Genomic DNA, 19278 nt, shown 5'->3' with positions numbered 1-19278 from the left:
TGTCTGTCAGGGCTCCATAGGTCTGTCTGTCAGGGGTACAGGGGTCTGTCTGTCTGGGCTGCAGGGGTCTGTCTGCCTATCAGGGATACAGGGGTCTGTCTGTCTGTCATGAGTACAGGGGTCTGTCTGTCTCTGTCTGTCTGTCTGCCTGTCTGCCTGTCAGGGCTACAGGGTTCTGAAGGTCTGTCTTCTGTATGTCTGTCTATGAACAGGAAGAAGGAAAGGGTTCATGTACTGTATGTAACACACTGTGAAGCAACCGTGTCATCCGGTCCATCTAACTAGACTCTAGTCCAAAAAGGACTTTACTTTCTGGGCGATGGTATCGCGTTGGCAGAGCTTTGAGCACCCTGTCAAGCACTGTCTAACACCTTTCATATCAAGTTATGTGGTCAGCAACACATCCTTTTTGTGAGTAATTGGTTCTTCTCTCTCTCTCTGTCTCTCTCGCAATGTCCCTTTCAATGTCCCATTATCCTATTGAAAACAGGAATGACATTTAGTCCATTATTCAAGATTAATTGTATATACAATCCAAACAGAAGTTATTATTTAAAATATGTTTACGATAATTTCTATGACATCATAATCTATGACCGTAACTTTAGTAATGAGTCACTTGTTCTCAGTGAAACCTTCCAGGTTTTGCCTTTCATGCCATGCCAAGGTCAAGAGAGAGAGAGAGAGAGAGAGAGAGAGAGAGAGAGAGAGAGAGAGAGAGAGAGAGAGAGAGAGAGAGAGAGAGAGAGAGAGAGAGAGAGAGAGAGAGAGAGAGAGAGAGAGAGAGAGAGAGAGAGAGAGAGAGAGAGAATATACCCCACCTCTGATGCCACCATGGGAAATTCTCTCACTCAGCTCAGCCACGGCTCAGACTGTCACATCAGCAGTTCTGTAATGTTGTTATATTAGCAGTGTGTACTTCCAGTCCCAGTCAGAATTTTCCAAAACAGACGGACAAGGACCAGTCACGGCACACACAGTACGATTAGGATCTTCTTTACTACTGCTGAAATGTAATTACATGAGATAGTCTCAGGTTCTGATCTGAGGCAGAGAGAGAGAGACGGAAAGGAGAGAGAGCTGCTGGGCTGGTTCCTGTCTGCTGGACCCTGATGCCACTAGTACCCTCAATCACACACACACAGCTCAGCAGACAGCCCAAACACAACTAGCACAGAAACTGAGTCAGCTTTTCTCACGTCTGGGGAAACAATGCCAAACAGTCCAAGCTGAGGTTCTGTCGATCAGCCACACGTTTTATCTTCTGTGGCCGAGCTGTGCTCTACCGGTTTAAATGTCTGTGATTGAGGGACACAGTCCTGTCCTGCACATAAAGATAAATAAATATATACACCATCTATATGGTCCTGCAGCACAAAGTGAAACAATCACAGCCAGACAGTCAGTCAGTCATTTTCTATACTTGGTGGAGGAGGATGGCTGAGGAGCAGTACTGAGAGAAATGACTGACTGTCTGTCTGTGATTGTATCACTTTAATTGGAGCATATTGTAAATGTGATGATGATGTAAAATACTGGACTGGATTCGGTACACAGGAGAGGGAAAGTAGGCTATGGTATATATAGTATTCTCCAGGACATTTGTTGTGTGTCTCGTGTGTAGAAATGATAGACAGAAGACACACAAATTTGAGGAAAAAAAGCATATTTTTATTATTTACTCTCCTGCCCTGTATAAATATCATCATAATATCATAGCTATTATGTACATTTAACATTCACATAAAAAATACAAAACTATATATTTATGACTGAATCTCTATTCAACATAACAAAATAGACCAAGGGGGTTATTCATCTAAATGTATCACAGCTGTAAATGCAACAGCTGTTGACTTTTAACACATTTCTGTTTAGGACAAAACAGCAAATATATTCACAAGCAGCTGCAGATTTCCTTGAATATTCCTCGATAGAGTGAGGAAAAACAACATGGTTAAGTGTGATATATTGTATGTAATGAACATTATGTGGTACACTGCGTTTACATTTACAGAGGGAGTGATATCAATTACGTGATTGACCGCACTGGAATAGATTGGCACATAAAAGTCTACAAGAGTATAAATTGGCACATTATGAAATATGAAAACCAACATTGTCAAGGTAAAACATGAAAAACCTAATTATTCCAACTTAGACATTGTATAAAACATAATACAGTTGAAGTCAGAAGTTTACATACACCTTAGCCAAATACATTTACTCTCAGTTTTTCACAATTCCTGACATTTAATCCTAGTAAAGATTCCCTGTCTTAGATCAGTTAGGATCACCACTTTTTTAAAGAATGTGAAATGTCAGAATAATAGTAGAGAGAATGATTTATTTAAGCTTTTATTTCTTTCATCACATTCCCAGTGGGTCAGAAATGTACATACACTCAATTAGTATTTTGTGTTATTGCCTTTAAATTGTTTAACTTGGGTCAAACGTTTCAGGCAGCCTTCCACATGCTTCCCACAATAAGTTGGGTGAATTTTGGCCCATTCCTCCTGACAGAGCTAGTGTAACGGAGTCAGGTTTGTAGGCCTCCTTGCTCGCACAAGCTTTTTCAGTTCTGCCCACAAATTTTCTATAGGATTGAGGTCAGGGCTTTGTGAGATCCACTATAATACCTGGACTTTGTTGTCCTTTGTCATTGTCCATTTGGAAGACCCAATTGCAACCAAGCATTAACTTCCTGACTGATGTCTGGAGATGTTGCTTCAATATATACACATCATTTTCCCTCCTTCATGAAGCCATCTATTTTGTGAAGTGCACCAGTCCCACCTGCAGCAAAGCACCCTCACAACATGATGCTTCCACCCCCATGCTTCACAGTTGGGATGGTGTTCTTCGGCTTGCAAGCATTCCCCTTTTTCCTCCAAACATAACAATGGTCATTATAGCCAAACAGTTCTATTTTTGTTTCATCAGACCAGAGGACATTTCTCCAAAAAGAACGATCTTTGTCCCCATGTGCAGTTGCAAACCGTAGTCTGGCTTTTTTATGGCGGTTTTGGAGCAGTGGCTTCTTCCTTGCTGAGCGGCCATTCAGGTTATGTCAATATAGGACTCGTTTTACTATGGATGTAGATCTTTTGTACCTGTTTCCTCCAGCACCTACACAAGGTCTTTTGAAGTTGATCTGGGATTGATTATCACTTTTCACACCAAAGTATGTTAATCTCTAGGAGACAGAACGCGTCTCCTTCCTGAGCGGCTGCATGGTCCCATGGTGTTTATACTTGCATACTATTATTTATAGAGATGAACTTGGTACCTTCAGGGGTTTGGAAATTGCTCCCAAGGGTGAACCAGACTTGTGGAGGTCTACAATTATTTTCCTGAGGTCTTGAACGATTTAATTTGATTTTCCCATGATGTCATGCCAAGAGGCACTGAGTTTGAAGGAAGGCCTTGAAATACAGCCACAGGTACACCTCCAATTGACTCAAATGGCGTCAATTAGCCTATCAGAAGCTTCTAAAGCCATGACATAATTTTCTGGAATTTTCCAAGCTGTTTAAAGACACAGTAAACTTAGTGTATGTAAACTTCTGACCCACTGGAATTGTGATACAGTGAATTATAAGTGAAATAATCCTTTTGTAAACAATTGTTGGATAAATGACTTGTGTCATACACAAAGTAGATGTCCTAACCGACTTGCCAAAACTATAGTTTGTTATCAAGAAATTTGTGGAGAAGGTTGAATAACAAGTTTTAATGACTCCAACCTAAGTGTATGTAAACTTCCGACATCAACTGTACATTGTTTTAGTGGCATCCATCCTGCTCCCCTTAATAAACAAAGCTAGTCATTTTCTGAAGGGAGAGAGACCATAGTGACTCGTTAAAAGTATCGCTATGCACTGTAGTGGGACTAGGACGGGTAACTCTGGTTCAACAAAAGACTAGACAAAGCCATTTAGGTCAGCTTTGGGTCAACAAAACCTTTCTCTCACTAGGGTATATACATTGGTGAGCAACAAGTTCTCCATAAAATAAACTGGAACACACTAAACACGCTAGCCAACATTTCACAATGTTGCAAGAAGGGGTAAATCCAAATCTTGCCCACAATAAGCAGATGTGTACAGCTCAGAGAATGCATTGCAGGAGTTTACAGAACAGGAACATCAATGTGGGTAGTATTGCACCTCAAATAAATAATACATTTTCTCTTTGGATAAAATGCAAGAGACATTAGGTATACAGTAAGACAGACGGACACTGTTAATGTATAAATAATAAACAAAATATATAAATACATACAAGTAAACAACACCTACAAGATTTCAAATATACGATTGCTTAGTTCAGCCAGGGTTTCTCAAACTCGGTCCTGGGCACCCAAAGGGCTGCATGTTTTGGTTTTTGCCCTAACAATACACAGTCAATTCAAACGAACAAAGCTTGATGATTAGTTGATTATTTGAATCAGCTGTGTAGTACTAGCGCAAAAACCTAAACATGCACCCCTTGGGGTCCCGAGGACAGAGTTCGGGAGACCTTGGCTTATTTCTCTTCCATGGAAAATAAATAAGCATACACTTTATATACAATATGAACAGTATTCTGTGGCTGAACTGAAACAATATTCAGCTATTATAAGGTTTATCATCACCGTTGTATTCCAGGACATATTGATGAAGAAAATCCTAGTATTCCTGCTCTTCTTTCTCTTCTTCTTCCTTCCCCTCTTCCTCAAGCTTCCCTGTCTGATAACGAATATATGGAAGAACAAATTGTCTACTAGCAGTTGCATCATTGACCCTAACAACAGCACAGAATCTCACTGCAACATGAAGCATCATTGACCCTAACAACAGCACAGAATCTCACTGCAACATTAAGCATCATTGACCCTAAGAACAGCACAGAATCTCACTGCAACATTAAGCATCATTGAACCTAACAACAGCACAGAATCTCACTGCAACATTAAGCATCATTGACCCTAACAACAGCACAGAATCTCACTGCAACATTAAGCATCATTGACCCTAACAACAGCACAGAATCTCACTGCAACATTAAGCATCATTGACCCTAAGAACAGCACAGAATCTCACTGCAACATTAAGCATCATTGACCCAAACAACAGCACAGAATCTCACTGCAACATTAAGAAGCATCATTGACCCTAACAACAGCACAGAATCTCACTGCAACATTAAGCATCATTGACCTTAACAACAGCACAGAATCTCACAGCAAAATTAAGCATAATTTGTTATTTATTTTATTTCATCTTACTAGGAAAGTCAGTTAGGAACAAATTCTTATTTTCAATGACTGCCTACGAACAGTGGGTTAACTGCCTTGTTCAGGGGCAGAACGACAGATTTTTACCTTGCCAGCTCGGGGATTCGATCTTGCAACCTTTCAGTTACTAGTCCAACGCTCTAACCACTACTAACGCTCTAACTAACTACTAGTCCAATGCTCTAACCACCGCCCCATTGACCCTAACAACAGCACAGAATCCAACTGCAACATGAATCAAATTTTCCTTGACTTGATTCACTGACAGTCTGCTTCTCTTCTTCCATGGACCAGAGTACGGGACATAAAGAAAAGTGATTGTGGTTATGAGAGAGGCTGGAGGCTGAGAGGGGGGCTGGGCTGGGCAGTGGGGTGATGGTTTAAACCTGGTTTAAACCTGAAAACAGAGAGAACAGAACAGGGCTCATATACGCATCCTTATAACACAATACAACTTCATTTGATGCACAAGACAGGGGTCCGGGACCCATTTCTACAAAGGACCACCCTGTTGGAGTGTATTTGCCCTCAGAAAAGATTTATCTCCAAAACAAACAGCCACAGGCAGATGTAGAAAACCCCATCCAAAAAAGTATCCCATCCAAAACCCAGTCCTCATAATCCACATGCTGAAATAATTTAATTACAGCAACATTACTGTTTACAGGAGAAAAACGAGGCATTGTTGTAATTAGAGGGAGGATAAGCTGAGAGACACATGATCTATGTTATGAGTGAACCAAACATCATGGGAACAACAGAATGGCAGTAAACTATGAAGTGGTCAGTCATAAGGGTTGCCTCTACATTGAGAGAGAGAGAGAGAGAGAGAGAGAGAGAGAGAGAGAGAGAGAGAGAGAGAGAGAGAGAGAGAGAGAGAGAGAGAGAGAGAGAGAGAGAGAGAGAGAGAGAGAGAGAGAGAGAGAGAGAGAGAGAGAGAGAGAGAGAGAGAGAGAGAGAGAGAGAGAGAGAGAGAGAGAGAGAGAGAGAGAGAGAGAGAGAGAGAGAGAGAGAGAGAGAGAGAGAGAGAGAGAGAGAGAGAGAGAGAGAGATTTTGCTGGTGGGCAAGACTACCTCATCATACTCTTACCAGTAAGTTGTTTTTGTGTAAGTGGCTTTGACACAGAGGCCACTAAGTTAGGGATAAAAAGGCGACTTTCTGTACATTACATTGGAAGTCTACATTACCTTGAAAATAATGGACATTTTTTGTTATCTGTTGATATTTTTCATACTTTTTCATCTTTTCTTTGATTAGATTGATATATATGGATGCGACCCAGTCCCTTGTTCTTTACGTTCTTATCCCTTGCTTGCTAGCTAGCCAACTAACTACGGCTAACAGTCACAACCTCTGCAGTCAGAATAACAGAAAAGTAGCTGCATTTGCGTTTGTTTTAAGCTGTTTCCAATTGATATTAATTTGGATACATCCAAATGAATGACGGTGCCTGATTTAGCCTGGCATAGCTATAAAAGTTTGCCTTCTCGTCAGGACACTCAAGATAGTTCATTACGAGGAGATTGCACTGCATATCAAACACTAGGCTAGAAGCTAGCTAAATAGTTTGTTGCTAGCAAACCTGCCAATATGATGACCTAATTCAAAAATATCAATTGCTGAAAACAGCTGGTCAAACTAGAAACATGTGGGAGTATTTTTTAATATTTGTATTTATAATTTTTATTATTACCCTTTTTTTCTCCCCAATTTCATAATTTCCAATTGGTAGATACAGTCTTGTCCCACAGCTGCAACTCCTGTATGGACTCGAAAGAGGCGAAGGTAGAGAGCCATGCATCCTCCGAAACATGACCCCGCCAAGCCGCACTGCTTCTTGACACACTGCTCGCTTAACCCGGAAGACAGCCACACCAATGTGTTGGAGAAAACACAGCACAGCTGGCAACCGAAGCCAGCGTGCGTGCGCCCGGCCGCCACAAGGAGTCGCTATAGCGCAATGGGTCATGACTGTAACAGTAAGGACCTCAGAAATTCATGTTCATCACTCACCACACTAGGTCATTAGATGCTCCCCCCAAAAAAAGTATTTGCAAAAACAAATCAAAGCTGGTAGTTTTCCCTGTGTTTACAATGTATCCAATTTCACTTTGTGTGGTTCTTGGTTTACCTTTCTATAACTTTGTAGCAAATACGGTCTGCTTGTGTAGGTGCTGTCACGTTCTGACCTTTATTTCCTTTGTTTTGTATTTATTTAGTATGGTCAGGGCGTGAGTTGGGGTGGGCAGTCTATGTTTGTTTTTCTATGATTTGGGGATTTGTATGTTTCGGCCTAGTATGGTTCTCAATTAGAGGCAGGTGTCATTAGTTGTCTCTGATTGAGAATCATACTTAGGTAGCCTGGGTTGCACTGTTTGTTTGTGGGTGATTGTCTATGTTGATTGCTTGTGTCAGCACAGTTCTCATTAGCTTCACGGTCGTTTATTGTTTTTGTATAGTGTGTTTCAGTGTTCAGTGTTTTCTTTATTAAAATTCATGATGAACACATACCACGCCGCATTTTGGTCCTCTGATCCTTCTCGCCTCTCCTTTTCAGATGAAGAGGAGGACGTCCGTGACAGGTGCTTATTGCATTATGATTGCAAAGTGTCCCGATATCTTTTCCAGCTGTCCCATTATCTGGTTTTAATGCCCATTCTAGAATGCCCTTCTAGCCAATCAGAAATTAGTATTCAACAATGATCTGGTATAAGGGGACTAATATAAGGTGACTTTAATCACATTGGAAAAATTGGATGAGGGATGTGTTGTAGTTGAACCCTCATTATCTTTCCTCCGGAGTTTATCCTAACTTCCACTTAAATGAAATGTTCACTTAGTCATGCATCGATGTCAATGGGAGACTAAGTGAAAATCCGGCTTAAGTGAAAGTTAGGATTTAGGATTATTATTTATGACTTTGGGTGAAGTGACTGAGGAAAAGCCTGTTTTGAAGTTTAAGACACTTTCTCATAAGTTCTCAGTGGGTGTGCGTCGCTGTGGTGCACAATGTAGGGAATAGGGTGTCATGTCACACATCAACCGTAGACTTACAGTTGCAGGAACCTGAGTGTTTGACCTCCAGGTGACGCTGCTGAGCGCATGCGGCCTGCCTCATGGAACACTCGCTGGGGTAGGTGTTGTTGTCGCTGGAGCACACACTCTCACCCGGGCGACTCTCCGGACATGGCTCGTCACACACAGAGCAGCGTCCGCGGCCACTCGCTTCATCCCACAGACACCTTTTCGCTCCCCGACACACGATGTCGCCACATGACCGGGCGTCTAGAGAGGAGACACACACAGAAAGCATCAGCCAATATTATCAGACTCCCACACAGACCCAGGCCAGCACAGATCTATTTCTGATTCACACAGACACCATGATTCTGGTGATGGAGATAGACGTAGTGTCCTGTCTGTGTGTATGAGAACAGACAGAACAGACATGTTTTTGATGTTTATTAGGCCTACTACTCTGGTATGTTCTGACAAAGGTCTTGGCGCATCAAAACACTGAAATCTTCATTGATCTAAGTGTGATGTATCAACTTTACAAACGGCACCCCATATTGATGCTTCAGTACTTACCAAGGCATTTCCCTTCGTACGCCACGCCGATGGACCTTCCCAGGATGCACGTGGCTCTCCTCAGATGACAGGCGCTGGCATAAACAACGCCATCGTTGCCACACAGGTACTGGTCAGGGGATTTCACCTCTGGACACTGGTGATTACAGGCCACACAGTAGGCATTGTTTGTCTGGTCCACGACACACGACGCAGAGCCAGGGCAGCGAACTCCGTGACACGTCTCTGTGAATGGAAAGACACACACACACATGTAGAGGCATGACTCACATGTGACACTATTCATGTCATGTGAAACATTCAAATGACACACAATTGAAACATTTCACTACACAACTCTCAGGTTACACCAGGTAAATATTCCACCACCTGTGATGTTTATTTCTCCTTGCTGCTACTCTATCTATACGCTTTCTTACTGCCTAAGTTTGACTTAGCTTATCTGTGATATCAGATGGCAGACTCCACCTCACACTTCTGGTCTTTTTTGGACCTGCAGACAGGGCCGGCTCCAGGCATAAGTGACATAACAGGTCTATTGAGAGTAAAAATAGTGAAATACACGAGGAGCAATTTCGAAATTTGGTTGTGCATCAGTAGTTTTTCTCATGTTATGTCAGTCACTCAATTTGCTGACAATTAGCCATGTCAATGTTTTGATTGGTAGTTAGTCTAGCATGCTATCTAAACTTGTAGCAATCTTGGCTGAGTACCGACTGTGCCCAGGGGCCCTGACTTTCAGGGGGGCCCCTATTGATTTTTTTTGTCATTCTCACTCAGATATCATATTAACATGGCATAAGTCATGGCAGAATGTGTAAAGTTATAGGAATTTAGCTTTAAAGGCCCCCAATAGAGGGCAATGCCATCACTATTTCGACATAATTTCTGATCAATAGCAGAAATTCTCATTTAGGTTCCACCTCCGAAGAATGATGCATGCTGATAATACATATTCACGAATTGAGGGTGGGAACATGGAGTGGAGAATTGAGGGTGGGAACATGGAGTGGAGAATTGAGGGTGGGAACATGGAGTGGAGAATTGAGGGTGGGAACATGGAGTGGAGAATTGAGGGTGGGAACATGGAGTGGAGAATTGAGGGTGGGAACATGGAGTGGAGAATTGAGGGTGGGAACATGGAGTGGAGAATTGAGGGTGGGAACATGGAGTGGAGAATTGAGGGTGGGAACATGGAGTGGAGAATTGAGGGTGGGAACATGGAGTGGAGAATTGAGGGTGGGAACATGGAGTGGAGAATTGAGGGTTTCAACATGGAGTGGAGAATTGAGGGTTTCAACATGGAGTGGAGAATTGAGGGTGGGAACATGGAGTGGAGAATTGAGGGTGGGAACATGGAGTGGAGAATTGAGGGTGGGAACATGGAGTGGAGAATTGAGGGTTTCAACATGGAGTGGAGAATTGAGGGTTTCAACATGGAGTGGAGAATTGAGGGTTTCAACATGGAGTGTAGAATTGAGGGTTTCAACATGGAGTGTAGAATTGAGGGTGGGAACATGGAGTGGAGAATTGAGGGTTTCAACATGGAGTGGAGAATTGAGGGTTTCAACATGGAGTGGAGAATTGAGGGTTTCAACATGGAGTGGAGAATTGAGGGTTTCAACATGGAGTGTAGAATTGAGGGTTTCAACATGGAGTGTAGAATTGAGGGTGGGAACATGGAGTGGAGAATTGAGGGTTTCAACATGGAGTGTAGAATTGAGGGTGGGAACATGGAGTGGAGAATTGAGGGTTTCAACATGGAGTGTAGAATTGAGGGTGGGAACATGGAGTGGAGAATTGAGGGTTTCAACATGGAGTGTAGAATTGAGGGTGGGAACATGGAGTGGAGAATTGAGGGTTTCAACATGGAGTGGAGAATTGAGGGTTTCAACATGGAGTGGAGAATTGAGGGTGGGAACATGGAGTGGAGAATTGGGGGTGGGAACATGGAGTGGAGAATTGAGGGTGGGAACATGGAGTGGAGAATTGAGGGTGGGAACATGGAGTGGAGAATTGAGGGTTTCAACATGGAGTGGAGAATTGAGGGTTTCAACATGGAGTGGAGAATTGAGGGTTTCAACATGGAGTGGAGAATTGAGGGTGGGAACATGGAGTGGAGAATTGAGGGTTTCAACATGGAGTGGAGAATTGAGGGTTTCAACATGGAGTGGAGAATTGAGGGTGGGAACATGGAGTGGAGAATTGAGGGTGGGAACATGGAGTGGAGAATTGAGGGTGGGAACATGGAGTGGAGAATTGAGGGTGGGAACATGGAGTGGAGAATTGAGGGTGGGAACATGGAGTGGAGAATTGAGGGTGGGAACATGGAGTGGAGAATTGAGGGTGGGAACATGGAGTGGAGAATTGAGGGTGGGAACATGGAGTGGAGAATTGAGGGTGGGAACATGGAGTGGAGAATTGAGGGTGGGAACATGGAGTGGAGAATTGAGGGTGGGAACATGGAGTGGAGAATTGAGGGTGGGAACATGGAGTGGAGAATTGAGGGTGGGAACATGGAGTGGAGAATTGAGGGTGGGAACATGGAGTGGAGAATTGAGGGTGGGAACATGGAGTGGAGAATTGAGGGTTTCAACATGGAGTGGAGAATTGAGGGTGGGAACATGGAGTGGAGAATTGAGGGTGGGAACATGGAGTGGAGAATTGAGGGTTTCAACATGGAGTGGAGAATTGAGGGTTTCAACATGGAGTGGAGAATTGAGGGTGGGAACATGGAGTGGAGAATTGAGGGTTTCAACATGGAGTGGAGAATTGAGGGTTTCAACATGGAGTGTAGAAATAATATCAAGCATGGCACTGGCATCCATCAGTGTAGCTAGCTAGCATGCTAACCTTATATAGCTAGCTAGCATGCTAACCTGATATAGCTAGCTAATGTTACTAATTGCCTCATTCAGCGCGACACATCTCCTTCACATAGAGTTGATCATGCTGTTGATTGTGGCCTGTGGAATGTTGTTCCCCTCCTCTTCAATGGCTGTGAAAAGTTGCTGGATATTGGCGGGAACTGGAGCACGTTGTCGTACACGTCGAGCCAGATTATCCCAAACATGCTCAATGGGTGACATGTCTGGTGGGTATGCAGGCAACAGAAGAAATGGGACATTTTCAGCTTCTAGGAATTGTGTACAGATCCTTGCAACATGGGGCTGTGCATTATCATGCTGAAACATGAGGTCATGGTGGCAGATGAATGGCACGACAACGGGCCTCAGGATAACATACAATTGTGTTCATTGTCCGTAGCTTATGCCTGCCTATAGCATAACCCCTGCCACCATGGGGCACTCTGTTCACAATGTTGACATTAGCAAACCGCTCGCCCACACAGTCTGCCATCTGTCCTGTACAATTGAAACTGGGATTCATCCGTGAAGAGCACACTTCTCCAGCGTGCCAGTGGCCATCGAAGGTGAGCATTTGCCCACTGAAGTCGGTTATGACGCTGAACTGCAGTAAATCCAAGACCCTGGTGAAGATGACAAGCAAGCAGATGAGCTTCCCTGAGATGGTTTCTGACAGGTTCTTCAGAAATTCTTTGGTTGTGCAAACCCAGTTTCATCAGCTGTCTGGGTGGCTGGCGATCCCGCAGGTGAAGAAGCCAGATGTGGAGGTCCAGGGCTGGCTTGTTTACAAGTGGCCTGCGGTTGTGAGGCGGTTGGATGTACTGCCAAATTCACTAAAACAACATTGGAGGTGGCTTATGGTAGAGAAATGAACATTCAATTCTCTGGAAACCGCTTTGGTGGACATTCTGCTGTCAGTATGCCAAATGCACGCTTGCTCAGAACTTGAGACATCTATGGCATCTGTGTAATGGTCATGCTGTTTAATCAGCTTCTTGATATGCCACACCTGTCAGGTGGATGGATTATCTTGGCAAAGGAGAAATGCTCACTAACAGGGATGTAAAAATGTATTTTTGAGAAATAAGCTTTTCATGCATATGGAACATTTTGGGGATTTTTTATTTCAGCTCATGAAACATTGGACCAACACTTTACATGTTGCATTTATATTTTTGTTCAGTATAGATAAACAAGTTTGTGGAATCTGTACCAATCAAAGCAGTGGAATGTGGTCAAAACCATTCATCTTGGGGGGAGTGGGGTTCCAAAATGCAACATATCACACGTAATTTTACAATTTATAAAATGGTCATATATATTTTTTTAATACATACTAACTAAAAAATAAGTCAAACTTGACAAATTATCCAATGGGTTATGATAATTTGCTGGTAAAAAAGTGGAGTTGCAAAAATACAAGTCTGCACACCCTATTTTAATTTGCTCCATGGCTCAGGCAGCCAAATGTAGACTACAGCGAAAAGCTGTTTGGCTCAGCCAAACATGGTCTATTGTATTGCTCAGCTTAATTGCAACTCGTGAAGAGGAAGAACTTTGCAGGTGTTTCTGATTAGCCATGCTGGTGGGTGGTAACATTCAAACAAAACCCAGCCCTGAAAAGAAATGTAGACAGGAAAGTATTAGCACGTCCTATCACAGAGGAAACGCACAGCATTGGTACTGAAAACATCCAAAGTTACTACTTCAACCCAAAATATATCATACTTTGACTTAATTTATTACTTATTGATTGAAATCATTGTGCAACATCATGGGCATCGTCTTTCAGCTGAAAAAAAAGTGCATTTCCGCACTTCTGGGCCTTTAAAACTGCTAAAATGTTCTCTCCACCGAATGGCAAAATGGGTTGAATTGCAGGAAATTAGCTGTAAAACTGCAAACTTCTTCTCTCTGCCCCATGGCAAAATTAGTAGAGTTGCATAAATTTTGTTATAACATTTTTTAAAAAATCTCTCCGCCCCAAGGCAAAATGTGTAGAATTGTAGGAAATTAACTTTAAAACTAAAATGTTTCTCTCCGTCGTACAGAGAGGGGCCAATAAAATCCCGCTTAGGGCCCCCAAGCGGCTAGTGCCGGCCCTGCCTGCAGAACTAGAGCTGCCTAAACCCATCTGCCTCTGTGCCCATGCACCAAAACATGTTCTATGAATCAGGTCGATAGGGGAGTCTTCCCTGAGCTGTGTGTACTGTCTTCCCGTGTCTCAGTCTGTTACTGTAATGCCTATTCTACAGCCTCCAGGCCATGGTACTATACTCCTAAAAATAAAGGTGCTATCTATAACCAAAAGGGATCCTTTGGTTGTCCCATAGCATAACCCTTTGAAGAACCTCTTTTGGTTCCAGGTAGAAGCCTCTGTGGAAAGGGTTCTACAAGGAACCTAAAAGAGTTATACCTAAAACCAAAAATGTAAGTGCTACCTAAAAAGAGTTCGACCAAAAACCAAAATGTAATGTCTAGTCTACTGCCACCAGACCATGGTACTGTAATGTCGAGTCTACTGTCTCCAGACCATGGAACTGTAATGTCTAGTCTACTGTCTCCAGACCATGGTACTGTAATGTCTAGTCTACTGCCCCCAGACCATGGTACTGTAATGTCTAGTCTACTGTATCCAGACCATGGTACTGTAAAGTCTAGTCTACTGCCTCCAGACCATGGTACTGTAATGTCTAGTCTACTGCCTCCAGACCATGGTACTGTAATGTCTAGTCTACTGCCTCCAGACCATGGTACTGTAATGTCTAGTCTACTGCCTCCAGACCATGGTACTGTAATGTCTAGTCTACTGCCTCCAGACCATGGTACTGTAATGTCTAGTCTACTTCCTCCAGACCATGATACTGTAATGTCTAGTCTACTGCCTCCAGACCATGGTACTGTAATGTCTAGTCTACTGCCTCCAGACCATGGTACTGTAATGTCTAGTCTACTGTCTCCAGACCATGGTACTGTAATGTCTAGTCTACTGCCTCCAGACCATGGTACTGTAATGTCTAGTCTACTGTCTCCAGACCATGGTACTGTAATGTCTAGTCTACTGCCACCAGACCATGGTACTGTAATGTCTAGTCTACTGCCACCAGACCATGGTACTGTAATGTCTAGTCTACTGCCTCCAGACCATGGTACTGTAATGTCTAGTCTACTGCCTCCAGACCATGGTACTGTAATGTCTAGTCTACTGTCTCCAGACCATGGTACTGTAATGTCTAGTCTACTGCCTCCAGACCATGGTACTGTAATGTCTAGTCTACTGTCTCCAGACCATGGTACTGTAATGTTTAGTCTACTGCCTCCAGACCATGGTACTGTAATGTCTAGTCTACTGTCTCCAGACCATGGTACTGTAATGTCTAGTCTACTGCCTCCAGACCATGGTACTGTAATGTCTAGTCTACTGCCTCCAGACCATGGTACTGTAATGTCTAGTCTACTGTCTCCAGACCATATACAGGCAGTACAGTTAGCCCCCTTATGCCATACATGGGCAAACAATCGCTTAACCCAAGTCTGGAATAGTCTCACAAGTCAGATAATTATTTCAGAAATATCACTTATATGTGATAGACTGGAAATGAAACCAAGTCTGGCAATGGTACTGTAATGTCTAGTCTACTGCCTCCAGACAATGGTACTCACTGACCCTTATACACATACTTTATAAATGAATTGGTCGGGTTGCAAAATTCATGAAACGTTCCCAAAAGTCATGAAACGTTCCCAAAATTCATGAAACGTTCCCAAAATTCTTAGAATCAGGATAGAATAAACAGGGATGGAATCCTCCAACCGGGATATCTGGAAAACTTGGGAATTTTGGGGAAAGTTTCATGAGTTTTGCTACCTTAATCCCGAGGGGGACTTACTGCGGCAGCGTCCGTGGTACTGGACCTCCAGGTCAGGATGGTTCCTGCAGCGGGCCCTGAGCATTGTACACTCATCCTTGTAGGATTTTCCATCCGACCCACAGATGGACCCCCTCCTTGTGATGTTGGAGCAGTCTGGAGCACACACACACCTGGGCTTGTTCCTCTTGTTCATCTTGCATCTCTTCCCAGGACCACAGTCAACGCTATCGCATGTTTCTGGGATGGATGGATGGATGGATGGATGGATGGATGGATGGAGGGATGGATGGATGGATGGATGGATGGATGGAGGGAGGGATGGATGGATGGATGGGTGGTTGGTTGGTTGGGTGGATGCATGGATGGATGCGTGGGTGGGTGGGTGGGTGGGTGGGTGGGTGGGTGGGTGGGTGGGTGGGTGGGTGGGCGGGTGGGTGGGTGGATGGGTGGTTGGTTGGTTGGTTGGTTGGGTGGTTGGTTGGTTGGGTGGGTGGGTGGGTGGGTGGGTGGGTGGGTGGGTGGGTGGGTGGGTGGGTGGGTGGATGGTTGGTTGGGTGGATGCATAGATGGATGGATGGATGGATGGATGGATGGATGGATGGATGGATGGATGGATGGATGGATGGATGGATGGATGGATGGATGGATGGGTGGGTGTGTGTGTGGATGGGTGGGTGGTTGGGTGGATGGATTAATTTAGGAACAAATCAAGTCATCATACATAAAGAATATGATATATGGCCAAATTCTTAAGATATTTCAAACGCATTCGCGTCTCAAAAAGTCACAAAACACATTTCTGCAAATATGACAGTAGACCTGTATTTTCCACACAGGCCTGCCATCATTCATTTTGAATTGGACTGTTTGTTTACAGGCAGTTGCAACAGCAAGACCTTTATGAAAACCCATTATTGCAGGATACTATATGGAGTCATTATAGTTAACATATGACATGCCATACACATGATAACATGTTGGAAGTTCCACCAGAATAAGTTCCATCAGAATAATGTTGCACCACTTGAAGTCATGATATTGATCATCACTCACCTTTACAAGGTATGCAATTAGGCGCGCCTCCATTGAAGATCATCCATCGGAACAGCGTGCTGTTGGGCACATCTTCCTCGGTCCATGCGGTGCCCAGACGACCACTCCGGCAGCAGTCCTCTCGGGTCATCCCGGACATGTAGAGCACCTGGCACCGGCCGTTCTTTCCCTGCTGCAACCAGCAGTTACCCGCTGGAGAGAGACGGTCCGTGTCCAATTAAAGTCTCGTATGCGCACGCGTATAACGGTAGAGTATTGCCTTATTTGAGCATGCTACATCTTTAACAACGCCAACTTTTCCCCATAGCACCCTATATCCATTTCTACTTTTTTTGTTTAGAGAAAAGTTCTACAATACAGGTTATGCCAAATGTGTTCTGATTGCGTAAAGACCAATAAATCCCAATGCAGCGTGATTTCACCGGAGGACTCCAGGGAGGAGCTGCGTGTACTCACTCCTCCTTGGGACCCACCAGTCCATCTGTCTCAGGCTATCAGCTCAGCTTGTAGGAGAATGACCCACTTGTAAAGGTATAGGAAGTCACATTGACTAGTCTCCGTACCTATTATGCAATAAAGCTTGTACCTGTCCGTCTACCAATTGGTCATAGATTTCTTTCAGACTAGGCCTACCCATGCGTCATTTTATGATTGATCGCATGTTTTGATTAACTACGTTAGATCCAACATATTTTGCTTTAGACACAATCCCAATCATTCAAGACCAATCTGAGTACACAACCCACACAATAACCCATATTTTCTCATGAGGTATTTGGAAGATACATGTACTGTTCTCGCTTGGCTGATGCTTCAATGTCGCCTACAATTTGACCATAAAAAGTTATACCATCCTTACTCAATAGTATAACTGGTCACATAATCAATCACAGCATACTCACCCTGGACTTTGTAGTCCTCCATAAAGTGAGTGAACCACATAAAAAGTGCAATCACGCCTTGACGGAGCTGTGGTGTTTGTAGCATCCTAAACATGGGAACGGATGGGAGAGTGGCGCGAACGACTGCAGTCCTGACGCGCAGCGGATAAGTTGTGTCTGTGCGCACGCGATGCAAAGCTCAGTGAGTGACTGTCAAACTGTCTGACTCCGTCTCTCTTTTAAAATCTTTAAGGGTCTCTAGCTACATATCTGAAGTGGGCGGTCTTCAAATTGGGGGGGTGGGGGATATTTGTGCTGTTGTGTAGTTCTCCCTTCATCAGGTCCTGAACAGTAACTAGACTCTATAGAGTTTCTCAATAGTGAGTGTGCATTAAAGGATTTTAAAGAATGGTTTCGGGGCAGGAGTACTGACGACATTGGTGCGTAAAGAGATTGTCAAGAACACAATGTTGATCAGACAGTTGTACCTGTGTCATCAATTGTACACCTACTGAAACGACATTAGTTTGCTGTTGTTTGCTCATTTTAGTAGCGTAAAATGTCAGCTGTTTTGAGATGTCATTACAAGTTCGTATGATGCAGTATATTCGTTATCAGAGTTATTCGCAAGAAATACAAATACAATAGGGTTAAATATATGTGCATTTCTTTCTCCAAGTGGGCTAGTACACCCACTGGCCCACGCCGGTTTTGGTTATGCGTTAATCTTTCTAAGTTCTCCATTGCTGTGGATAGATAGCCTATAAGAAATGATAATAATAGCCACAGGAATACAACCATTCCAATAATAGATTGGTGAGTAGTTTGGCCCTCGCTCTCTGGGGTCAAACATATAAATATAGGCTGTCCAATCCCGTCTACAAAGAGGCTTTTAAAGATAAACATATACATTAGCCAACGCTTAGCTGTTGAGCTGCCTTAGTGTGAATAGCTTCCCCCATATGTCGCAACGCCTTAACAGGGGGCATCTCGCATGTGCCACCTCTGGACAGGTAGACTACATTTACGTCCTCAACCATAACGGCTCTGCTTTCAAATGGTGATATCGTGCGCCCTCCGTTGGTAGACATCTAGAACTGCACCTCACCTGGTCCAGTTTCTTTGTGCTGGTGCCAATGTGTGCCAATGTGTGCCAATGTGTGCCAAGAGAGCAATGATTTTGTGATAGTTGAAATGATCAAATCGAATGACATAACCTCTAATAATCTGTTAAATGGTTAAATTGACATTTCTAACGTTTTGCAACCGATACATATTAGTCATAGTTTATATAGGCTAAACCTCAAATAGCAACACAACATAGACAGAATAAGAAGTGAGCATATCAACTATGCATGATAGCATGATAGAGGGGAAAATGTGGTTTCAAATGTTCTTTATGGCATAATTTTGATTTGTTTGGGTCTAGCCTATATGCATTAGGGGGACATCTAGTGGTCTGTCCGCAAGAATAATATTGATTTGTTTGGGTCTAGCCTATATGCATTAGGGGGACATCTAGTGGTCTGTCCGCAAATAATAATATTGATTTGTTTGGGTCTAGCCTATATGCATTAGGGGGACATCTAGTGGTCTGTCCGCAATAATAATATTGATTTGTTTGGGTCTAGCCTATATGCATTAGGGGGACATCTAGTGGTCTGTCCGCAAGAATAATATTGATTTGTTTGGGTCTAGCCTATATGCATTAGGGGGACATCTAGTGGTCTGTCCG

The 19278-nt window shown here is 43.4% G+C and overlaps 1 protein-coding gene across 2 annotated transcripts; it reads right to left on the bottom strand.

Moving 5' to 3' along the window:
• Nucleotides 1-3657: 3657 nt before the first annotated feature.
• LOC124017551 (follistatin-A-like) lies at nucleotides 3658-17768 on the bottom strand. 2 transcript variants are annotated; one of them, XM_046332766.1, is made up of 6 exons: nucleotides 17565-17768; nucleotides 16663-16854; nucleotides 15628-15846; nucleotides 8871-9095; nucleotides 8334-8564; nucleotides 3658-5675 (listed from the first exon to the last, which is right to left on the bottom strand). In XM_046332766.1, exons 1-6 carry the CDS (start codon nucleotides 17656-17658, stop codon nucleotides 5659-5661), a joined length of 978 nt encoding a protein of 325 aa, XP_046188722.1. In that variant the 5' UTR covers nucleotides 17659-17768; the 3' UTR covers nucleotides 3658-5658. The 2 variants fall into 2 exon arrangements, with proteins under 2 accessions (XP_046188722.1, XP_046188723.1); XM_046332767.1 differs by having other exon boundaries at nucleotides 15628-15762.
• Between the last annotated feature and the right edge of the window lie 1510 nt (nucleotides 17769-19278).

Source organism: Oncorhynchus gorbuscha, unplaced genomic scaffold, assembly GCF_021184085.1.
Source record: "Oncorhynchus gorbuscha isolate QuinsamMale2020 ecotype Even-year unplaced genomic scaffold, OgorEven_v1.0 Un_scaffold_27:::fragment_6:::debris, whole genome shotgun sequence".
NCBI classification, from domain to species: domain Eukaryota; kingdom Metazoa; phylum Chordata; class Actinopteri; order Salmoniformes; family Salmonidae; genus Oncorhynchus; species Oncorhynchus gorbuscha.
The sequence above is the reverse complement of the archived record's forward strand: the minus strand, read 5'-3'. Positions and strand labels throughout refer to the sequence as shown.

Coding starts and splice junctions, on each gene's coding strand:
- LOC124017551 (XM_046332766.1), bottom strand. CDS start 17,658: ATGTTTAGGATGCTACAAACACCACAGCTCCGTCAAGGCGTGATTGCA. Junction 16,855..17,564: donor GGAGGACTACAAAGTCCAGG/GTGAGTATGCTG, acceptor GTCTCTCTCCAG/CGGGTAACTGCTGGTTGCAG. Junction 9,096..15,627: donor GTACCACGGACGCTGCCGCA/GTAAGTCCCCCT, acceptor TTCCATTCACAG/AGACGTGTCACGGAGTTCGC.